General features: G+C 53.4%; 1 protein-coding gene across 1 annotated transcript in view; it reads right to left on the bottom strand.

Annotated features, from left to right (window-relative positions):
- The window catches only part of CXADR (CXADR Ig-like cell adhesion molecule), a 51900-nt gene extending 44262 nt beyond the window's left edge, over positions 1-7638 (bottom strand). Inside the window, exon 1 of the mRNA XM_060172163.1 lies at positions 7345-7638. Coding sequence (XP_060028146.1) covers positions 7345-7387 — 43 coding nt within the window. The 5' untranslated portion in view covers positions 7388-7638. The remainder of the gene's footprint in view (positions 1-7344) is intronic.
- Positions 7639-9603: the final 1965 nt, after the last annotated feature.

Raw genomic sequence — 9603 nt, 5'->3', positions numbered from 1 at the left:
CTGTGTTTTATGATAGACACAGAGAAAGAGGGAGAGGGGGGACAGAGGAAGAGAGAATCTGCCCCCCTGCTCCACAGATCATGACGCGTCCCCTCTGTAGCTGGGGAGCAGGGATTCGCATACAGATTCTCCACACATGGTCAGGAGTGTGCTTGGCCCAGTGCATCACCACCTGGCCCCACTCCTGTCCTCAGTCCTTGTAAATTAGTGAAATTACCATGCACCCAAGCCAGAAATCTTACTGCTTCTCTCCTACTTTTTCTTGCTACTCATTCAATAAAGCAGGTGTCAAGTTCTACTCCATTTCCCCAGAATAACTTTGCAGATCAAAGAGGATGCCCAACATACTCTACAGAGTTTCAATATGGCTCGAAACAGATCATCCCTGAAGGACTCCTGCCTTCCTTCGGACCTCCTGCAGTTACTATTCAAGAGATTAAATCGCGTTAAATCTTCATTTCAAACTGGATGACCTCATCTATCCTTTTCCTGAGTATCTTTATTACTCCACAAGCTTCTTAGAGACACTGAGCCCAGGGTAGTCACACATCACCATGTCACATAGCAGGTGTCTGTCACTGCTCATCTACACCAAGCTCCTCGGACAGCCTTTAGATCCCGGCACTCAGTGCAGTCAACGAGAACAGCACGTGGAACTTGCCAAGACGCAGTGTCTCCACCCCCACCCCACACTTCGTCATACTCAGGTGAAGCCCAACAGCTTGAGAAAGTGTCCAGGTGAAATCCATTACACCTTTCAAACTTCCATGCCTCTCCCAAAGAGCTATGCTATCTGCTCTGAATCTTCTCTCTCCCTCTCCCTCTCTCTTTTAACCAGATCACAGATCAGCTCTGGCTTATGGTGGTGCAGGGAATTGAACCTGGAACGTCAGAGCTTCAGGCATAAGAATCTCTTTGCATAACCATTATGCTATCTACCCCCCCCCCAAGTTCAAATTTTATACCACTGTAGGGGCACCCGACATAAAGATACTATACTATATCATCATCTGTGAATATTAACACCTGGCTTACTAGGTCACCCAGTCAGCTGACCAGCAGATCCCTTCGGCTGGGGAACTGGAGTCTGAGGTCCTTGAGCTTTCAGGCGGAAGCTGAAAGCCAGGGAGCTGGAAGTGACAAAGCAGGCTGAATTGCCAGTGTTTCTAAGTCACTAACAACTACTCAGGAGAAGGGAGTAAGTAATCAGGATACTCAGGAAAAGGAAAGACGAGGTCCTCCAGATGCAAATGAAGATTGAGGAGAGGAAGAACTGTGACTGAAGTCAAGAAGTGTCTGCTGCCACTGTTACCTGCCGGAGATGGAAGGGCAGTTCAACAGTGAGCAAGAACCAAAACGGGGACAAGCCCCCTGTAAGATCAAAGGATCTGGCACACAGATCACTGTTACCTTTGGCAGCTGCAGCTAGGGAGTAGACGCAAGTAACAGTCAGATAAAGCAGCAGCTTAGCTTCTTTTTCCTACTGACTGAATGAAGAAGCACGGCCAGTGAGGTGCTCGCTAAGGGAGCCAGCCAGCCTCCCTGGGGACAAAGGAAGAGAAAGGGAGACAGAGCTGGGTCACGCAGCTAGGGCCGTCTGCTAATTCGCTTGCGCAGCTTACTGTCGGCTGCGTGCATAACCCACATTTGAACCCATGCAGGCTCCACATCTGTGAGGGGAGCTTCAGTGCTGTGGTCTCACTCTGCCTCTCTTAAAAAAAAAAAAAAAAAAAAAACTTGAAGAATCATATATGTCTAGCAACAAAGATGATGAAAACATGTAGTCATATGTAACGCTGGCTGAACATTTGCCAACTGCTAGGTGCGACACCCTCCATCAACGAGCAGAACAAGCAGTGCCCCTGCCCTGAGACCTGACAGAACGGAAGATACGGCGTAGCTGAGGGAGACCCCAGCACAGATGGAGTCCACAGTCAGAGCAGGGTAAGTACTTTGCCTTGAAAAGGCGATTTTGCTCCAACAGTGGCAGGTAGCAGGAATGTAAATATTCAGAGCAGACTGTAGAGATAAAGTTCCGACCTTATAGTATTCCTCTTTTGGGAAGATAACATCATGATTATAACCATAAACCAGAGCGGAGGAGTGCTCTACTCTGTGTGTGTGTGTGTGTGTGTGTTTAAACCAGAGCACTCCTCAGCTCTGGCTTATGGTGGTACAGGACACTGAACCTGGGACTTTGGAGCCTCAGGCATGAGTCTCTTTGCAGAACCATTATGCTATCTACTGCACCCCCTGACCCCCGCAATTCATTTTTTTCATGTTGAAAGTCTTGAGGTAAACATTTCACTTTGCTTAACTACAGTGAGATCTTGACACATGAAGCAAATGAGACACAGAGGACAGGGCCTGGCCCGCCGGCAAGTGGTTAAGAAATAGCCCAGAGCAGAATCACTGGCCCACATTTTTTTTTTTTTTTGTTACTTCCACTCATGTTGAGTGTGCAAAGTAGTTGCACACTGAACTTTAACAAGCTGCCTGGGCGATGCGGAAGGTACTGAACCGCATGAGTTAATGGCCAGTCTGAGTTTCCATCCTCGGGTCCTCAACAGTGACAGAAAGTGCTTAACTGCGATCAGAAAAGGAAGAGGCTAAAGAGAAACCCCTTCAGACTGGGCGCACTGCCGCAGCAACAAGCGGGCGCTCAGTGAATGACAGGGAGCCGACTAGAAGCCAGCTAGTCAATCAGAAAGAACCAAAGAGGAAAATGATGCTTTAAAGACGGCATAGCCCTGTGAAGACAGTAGAGACCCAGGATATGTGTGGCTTCAGTTACAGAACCACCGTGCCTCAGTTTCCCCGCGTGAACACTGGGATTGTTCTAACACATACCCTCTAGGACTGCTATGTAGACTAAGGGAGTGCTTATCCATCCCTCAGAAGAGTAGATGCCATTTTATTGAGGCTTGAATTTTACTAGTATTGCTACTGCTACCATATTACCACCACTGCTTGCTCATTTGCTATAAAATATGGTCGCTTACTTAAAAAAAATTTTATGATCATTATGTACTTATTATTTTTTAATTTTTTAAATATTTATTTTCCCTTTTGTTGCCCTTGTTGTTTAGCATTGCTGTGGTTATTATTGTTGTTGTTATTAACATCGTTCTTGTGGATAGGACAGAGAGAAATGGAGAAGGGGAGAAGACAGAGGGGGGAGAGAAAGACAGACACCTGCAGACCTGCTTCACCGCCTGTGAGGCTGTGAAGTGACTCCTCTGCAGGTGGGGAGCCGGGGCTCGAACTGGGATCCTTGCGCTTTGCAACACGTGCGCTTAATCATTATTCGGTTATTTATTGGATACAGATAGCCAGAAATCAAGAGGGAAGGGGGAGACAGAGAGGGAGAGAGACAGAGAGACACCTGCAGCCCTGCTGCACCACTTGCAAAGCTTTCTCCCTGCAGGTGGGGGGCAGGGGCTTGAACCCGGGTCCTTGTGCACTGTAACGTGCTCAACCAGGTGCGCCACCACCCGGCCCCCACATACTTTTATGATGCTTTTTTAAGTATCACAATGGTTCAAGTAGCAACCAGAGTATACTACAAAGATCAAGTAATCCAAGTAGAATCACACTTAGAGGATTACCACTGATAGCAGTTTATAAGTAAGTAACTGTTAGGGGCTGGGTGGTGGCACATCTGGTTTAGTGTACACATTACAGCGCACAAGGACCTGGGTTCAAGCCCCCGGTCCCCACCTTCAGGGGGGGAAGTTCTCAGTCTCTCTCCCTCTTTTCTCTAAATTTCTCTTAAAAAAGGAAACAACTACCTTATTTCACCAATTGTATAAGTCAATCCTATTACTGCTCAACTTGAGTCCCTAGCAATGAGTTTCCAAAATGACAAATATCTTAAGAAAATGGTCAAAGCAACACATCAATTGTATAGATTTAAGCTGTTCCCCAAACTGGAAAAACGGAATAAAAGTGATTGTAGACCTTTAAGGAGAGGTGCACTGGGTCCCCTATGTACACTTTATGGGAACGGCACGACTCTGTAAAAAAATATATCATTGGCAGACACTATGCCCAGAGGGAGACACCCCCAAAAGGGAGTCCAGACAATTATCCTGACAGCCAAACCCCTACGTGGTTAGCGACCTTCCACTTTTCTGTTTCAGAAAAACAGTCTTCTGAACACTTATTGAGAACGCAAGTGCCATGTGCTCGACTTCAGTTTACTTTTGCCCTTTGACAAAATAAAAGCAGGAACTTGTCATCTAAACTGGTTTGTGTGACTCTGCACCTTTCCAGGAAGCTTTACTTTGGGAAACTTCAGCCAAGTCTCAAAGGTACATGGAAAAGTGGAGGCTGTGTGTGCCCGGGACTCAGATGGGAGATCAGACTTGTTAACAGAGTGGCTTCCCTGAGTAATACTTCACAGCTGTGGCATCCAACAATGGAATGAACATTTCAACAGGAAGCAGAGAACCATCCCAACAGGGAAGGCCACCAGATCCTCCTGCTTTAGAGCACCTTTAAAAAAAAATATTTATTTCCCTTTTGTTGCCCTTTTTTTTTTTATCGTTGTAGTTATTGTTGTTATCGTTGTTAGATAGGACAGAAAGAAATGGAGAAAGGAGGGAAAGACAGAGGGAGAGAAAGATAGTCACCTGCGGACCTGCTTCAACACTTGTGAAGTGATTCCCCTGCAGGTGAGGAGCCCGGGGCTCGAACCTGGTTCCTTATGCCGGGCCTTGCGCCACATGCGCTTAACCCGCTGCGCTACCGCCCGGCTCCCTTTAGGGCACTTTTTAAAAATCATCCTTCCGGAGGCTTCACGAAGTGCGCCTGAGTCTATCTAACCTGTAGTTCTGTTGTTTGAGTGAACAGAATCACAATGTGACAAGTGCTTACTCCAAGACAACAAGGTCAGGTGATTAAGCCCTTAAAACAGATCAGTTTTAAGTGTCTAATGATTATGCCTCCTAATAGTACACACACTTTTACCACCACCACCCCCCAAAGAACAAGGTTGAGTCGAAAAATGTATTTGGCTAGTCCTTTAAGGATTTAGCCTGTACGGAGAAGCAATTATAGAAGCCAGAACTTCCCGTCTTCTGCACCCCCAAAAGAATTTTGATCCATATTCCCAGTGGGGGAGAAAAGTAGGGGGAAAGATGAAGAGAGGGTTCTGAACTCCAACTCCATCAGGAACGGGAGAGAGAAGAGGAACACGCAAGGGGTATTTGGATGTAATTGTGTGTGTGTGTGTGTGTGTGTGTGTGTGTGAGAGAGAGAGAGAGAGAGAGAGAGAGGGGAAAGGAAGACGGGGGTGGGGGGGAGAAGGAACTGGACCTTAAAAAAATAATGGCAAGGGCAGGGGTAGATAGCATAATGATTATGCAAACAGACTGTCATGCCTGAGGCTTCGAAGTCCCAGGTTCAATCCCCTGCGCCACCGTAAACCAGAGCTGATCAGTGCTCTGGTAAAAAAAAAAAAAAAAAAAAAAAATAATGGCAAATATAGCAAGTAGAGACAGATAGTTTTAGGAATAATAGTTGACCCATATCATATCTGGAGCCTTGGGAGAACTGCTGTAGCTTACAATGGAGGGACTGGGGACACAGAACTCTGGTGGTGGGAACCGGGTGGAGTTGTACCCTGTTATCGTGTAACTTTGTGAATCAACATTAAATCAGTAAAAATAATAATAATGACCCTGTAGAAGTCATGGCTTTTTTACGTTGTAGATAACTCGGCTGATGACATCTAATCCCAGGTTACAAATGTCTCCTTCGCTCTTTGCCCCGGGAGCGCGGGCAGGAAGCTCTTTGGGTGTTGCTCGGTCGGTCAGGCTAGTCCAGCCAGTAGCCGCCGGCACGGGATGAAAACGTCTCCGGCTCGAGCCTGGGGGCCTCTTCCCCAGAAGGGCGCTGGGTCCGAGGCCCCGGGGCGCGGCGGCTCGGCTTCCATAGAATCCTGGCGAGGGCCACTCGGCAGCCCCCTTCCCCCCCACCCCGGACAGCTGAACACTCGCCGCCGAGGCTTGTGCGATCCCGCAGCCCTGGCCGGGCACCAGCAGGCGGCTCAGCAGGCCGAGGCGGCGACGGACGACCGGGCAGGGCGAGCACCTGCCGCCCAGAGCCGCCTGGGAGCCGCCGGGCGCCCCTGCCCCGCCGCCGCCCTCCTCCCGGGGCTCAAGCCCCAGCCCCGCCAAGCCTCCAGCCTGCGCCCTGCGCACGGCTGCCCCCGCCCTCCCGCAGGCCCCGCTGCAACCCCGCCGGCCCCCGGCCCTCCCGCAGGCCCCCCTGCAACCCCGCCGGCCCCGGGGCAGCTCCGCCGGCTCCCGCGAAGCCCCACAAGCTGCAGAGAAACCCCTCCGGCCCCCATCCGCTCCGTGCAACCGCGCTGCAACCGCGCTGGCCTTGTGCGACTCTGCCAGCCCCGCCATCAGCCCCGGGAACCCCGCCAGCTCCCGTGCAACCCCGCCACCCCCGGGAGACTCCGCCAGCCCCGTCCTCCCCCCCCCCCCCCCGGTGCAACCCCTCCAGCCCCCGCCAGCCTCGTGCAATCCCGGCCGCCCCCGTGCAACCCCGCCACCCCCCTGAGACCCCGCCAGCCCCCGCCAGGCTCGAGCAATCCCGGTCGCCCCCGTGCAACCCCGCCACCCCCGAGACCCCGCCAGCCCCCGTCCCCCCCACCCGGTGCAACCCCTCCAGCCCCCGCAAGCCTCGTGCAATCCCGGCCACCCCCCCGCAACCCCGCCACCCCCCCTGAGACCCCTCCAGCCCCCGCCAGCCTCGAGCAATCCCGGTCGCCCCCGTGCAACCCCGCCAGCTCCCGCCAGCCCGGTGCAACCCCGCCACCCCCAGTGCAACCCCGCCACCCCCGGTGCAACCCCGCCACCTCCCTGAGACCCCTCCAGCCCCGCCAGCCTCGAGCAATCCCGGCCGCCCCCGTGCAACCCCGCCAGCCCCCGGGAGACCCCGCCAGCCCCCGTCCCCCCCACCCGGTGCAACCCCTCCAGCCCCCGCCAGCCTCGTGCAATCCCGGCCACCCCCCTGAGACCCCTCCAGCCCCCGCCAGCCTCGAGCAATCCCGGCCGCCCCCGTGCAACCCCGCCAGCCCCCGGGAGACCCCGCCAGCCCCCGTCCCCCCCCCACCCCCCGGTGCAACCCCGCCAGCTCCCGCCAGCCCGGTGCAACCCCACCGGCCCGGTGCAGCCCCGCCAGCCCCCGGGAGACCCCGCCGGCCCCCGAGCCAGCGCCCGTCCCCTCCCCCAGCCTCATTGTTCCCGGGTGGCCGCAGGCGGCCGGCGCCCCCGGCTGGGCCGCAGAGGAGCCGCCCCGCACCCCGCGACCGGCCGCCTCCGCACTCACCCGCCGCCGCTCCGAGGAGCGCGAAGCCCAGCAGCAGCGCCATGGTGGCGGCCGAGCGACCGCCGCGGGCGGGGACCGCAGGTAGGCGGCTGTGTCCGGCTCCGGTGCCCCGCGCCCCGCGCGCTCCCGACTGGCTGGCGGCGGCCGCCCGCACCTCGTCCGGGCTCGGCAGGTGCGCGACGTCACTTCCGGCAGCGGGTCCGCGGCGCGAGGCGGCCCGGCGTGGGTTGCCATGGCGACCGGCTCCCGGAGCCGCGTCCCCTCCAGCCTCATCCCCCCGGGCCCGTGCGGGGCTCCCCCCGCCTCGCCTCCACCACGTCCCTAGTTAAAGGGGCTTTTTGTGTTGGAGGCTCTGCCGCAACCCTAACAGCCGACGATGCGGTCGCCTGCCAACGCCCATGTCCAGCGGGGAAGCAATGACAGAAGCCGGATCCTCCCCACCTTCTGCACAGTAAAAATTAAAAAAAAAAATTTTTTTTTTGGTCTATACTCGCAGAGGGATAAAGACCAGGGAAGCTTCCAATGGAGACGATCGGACACTGGCGGTGGGAACTGAGTGGAAGTGTGTCTCTGTGATCTTACAATCTTGTTAAATCAGTATTAGATCACTAAAAAAAAAAAAAAAAAAAAAAAATGGTTTTTTAAAAAATGTGGTCTTGCCCTAGCTTAAGGGAGAGCTCCCGTCTGTCTTCCCCCGCCCCAGGCCGCAGGAGAGTGGCTGGTGCCTCGGCCTCCCCACCCTGCCCTCCAGGTACGGGGGTGAGGCCTGAGTGGCAGCTCCCTGCGCTCTGCTTTGCTGCAGGAATGGGAATTCAAGGCTCTGGGGGAGGGGAAGAACTGGCAGCTCCGGGTTTTGCTCCCCACTCATCCAGCTGGATGTGATGTGTTCATAGCAGCACGATTGGTAACAGCCAAAACCTGGAAGCAGCCCAGATGTCCAACGACCCACCGGTGAGTGGCCGAGCAAGTTGTGGAATACTACTCAGCTATTAAGAATGACGAATTCACCTTCTTTACCTCCTCTTGGTGCTTGAAGGAATTATGTAAAGTGCGACCAGCCAGAAGGAGAAGGATGAAGATGGGATGACCCCACTCATGGACAGAAGTTGAGACATAAGAATAGAAAGGGAGCGGGCCAAGCGGTGGCGCACCTGATTAAGCGCACACACTACAGTGCTCAGGGACCAGGGTTCAGGCCTCTGGTCCCCACCTGCAGGGAGGAAGCTTCACAAGTGGTGAAGCAGAGCTGCAGGTATCTCTCTGTCTCTCTTCCTCTCTGTCTTCACTTCCCCTCTCAATTTCTCTCTCTCTATCCAATAATAAATAAAATAAAAAATAATTTTAAAAAGAACAGAAAGGGAAACACAGAGCAGTATTTGGACAGGGTTTGGTGTATTGCACCAAAGTAAAGGACTTGGGGGGGGGGTGTAGATTTTCAAGTCCCCCCTCCTCCTCCTCCTCCTCCTCCTCCTCCTCCCCCTCCCCTCCTCCTCCTCCTCCTCCTCCATCAGTGGGGTGGGAACACAGAGCTTTGGTGGTGGGAATGGTGTTGAACTGTTAACAACGTGGGTGTGCTGTGTGACCCGGGACAGCTTTTCTCCACCTCTAGTAGTGAGTGAACCCCCCCAGGTGTGCTATGGGATTTTGAGAAGACCCATCTTGAGTTTTTCCACTTCCCCTTCAATGGTTGTTGTCTTCCTGAGATTGTCCACGCTCTACCTGTGAGCCTAAAGTGGGCTGTGCAGGAGCGATTAAAAAGACTGGGGGGTTGGGGTGCCCTGGTCATGGAGAATTGAGATCTTGAATGGCCAGATGACCCACTGCAATGTCACTTCTGCTTCACACTGCCCTCTATACTCCTTCTCGTGTCATTGTTGCTCCTTGCTCTCAGTTTCTCTTTCTAGATAACGCGTATTGCTAACTCCTGGGAGGTTTTGGTGTTCTCTGCAGTTCCTTATCAGGAGTGAAGTAGGGCGGAAGCAGCAGTGAAGCACAGTGGGTAAATTCCTGGGCTCTGGGATGGGGCTGTGACTGGTTAAAATATATAGAAATAATACCTTTGGGGTAGCAGTGAAGACTAGATGGCATGATCATCAAAGAATGCCTGGCACTGTGCCTGGCACATAGCAAGTACTTATTAAAGTGGAAGCTAACATAACAACAGTAAACAAACAGAAAACCTGGTTATTTATTGAACCAGAAAAGAAAAAGTTCACCAGTTTTCAAGAATATCACAAATTGCGGGGGAAGGGGGGTGGC

The sequence above is a fragment of the Erinaceus europaeus genome, chromosome 14 (assembly GCF_950295315.1).
Source record: "Erinaceus europaeus chromosome 14, mEriEur2.1, whole genome shotgun sequence".
Lineage (NCBI taxonomy): Eukaryota > Metazoa > Chordata > Mammalia > Eulipotyphla > Erinaceidae > Erinaceus > Erinaceus europaeus.
This window is presented reverse-complemented; position numbering and strand designations above follow the sequence as displayed.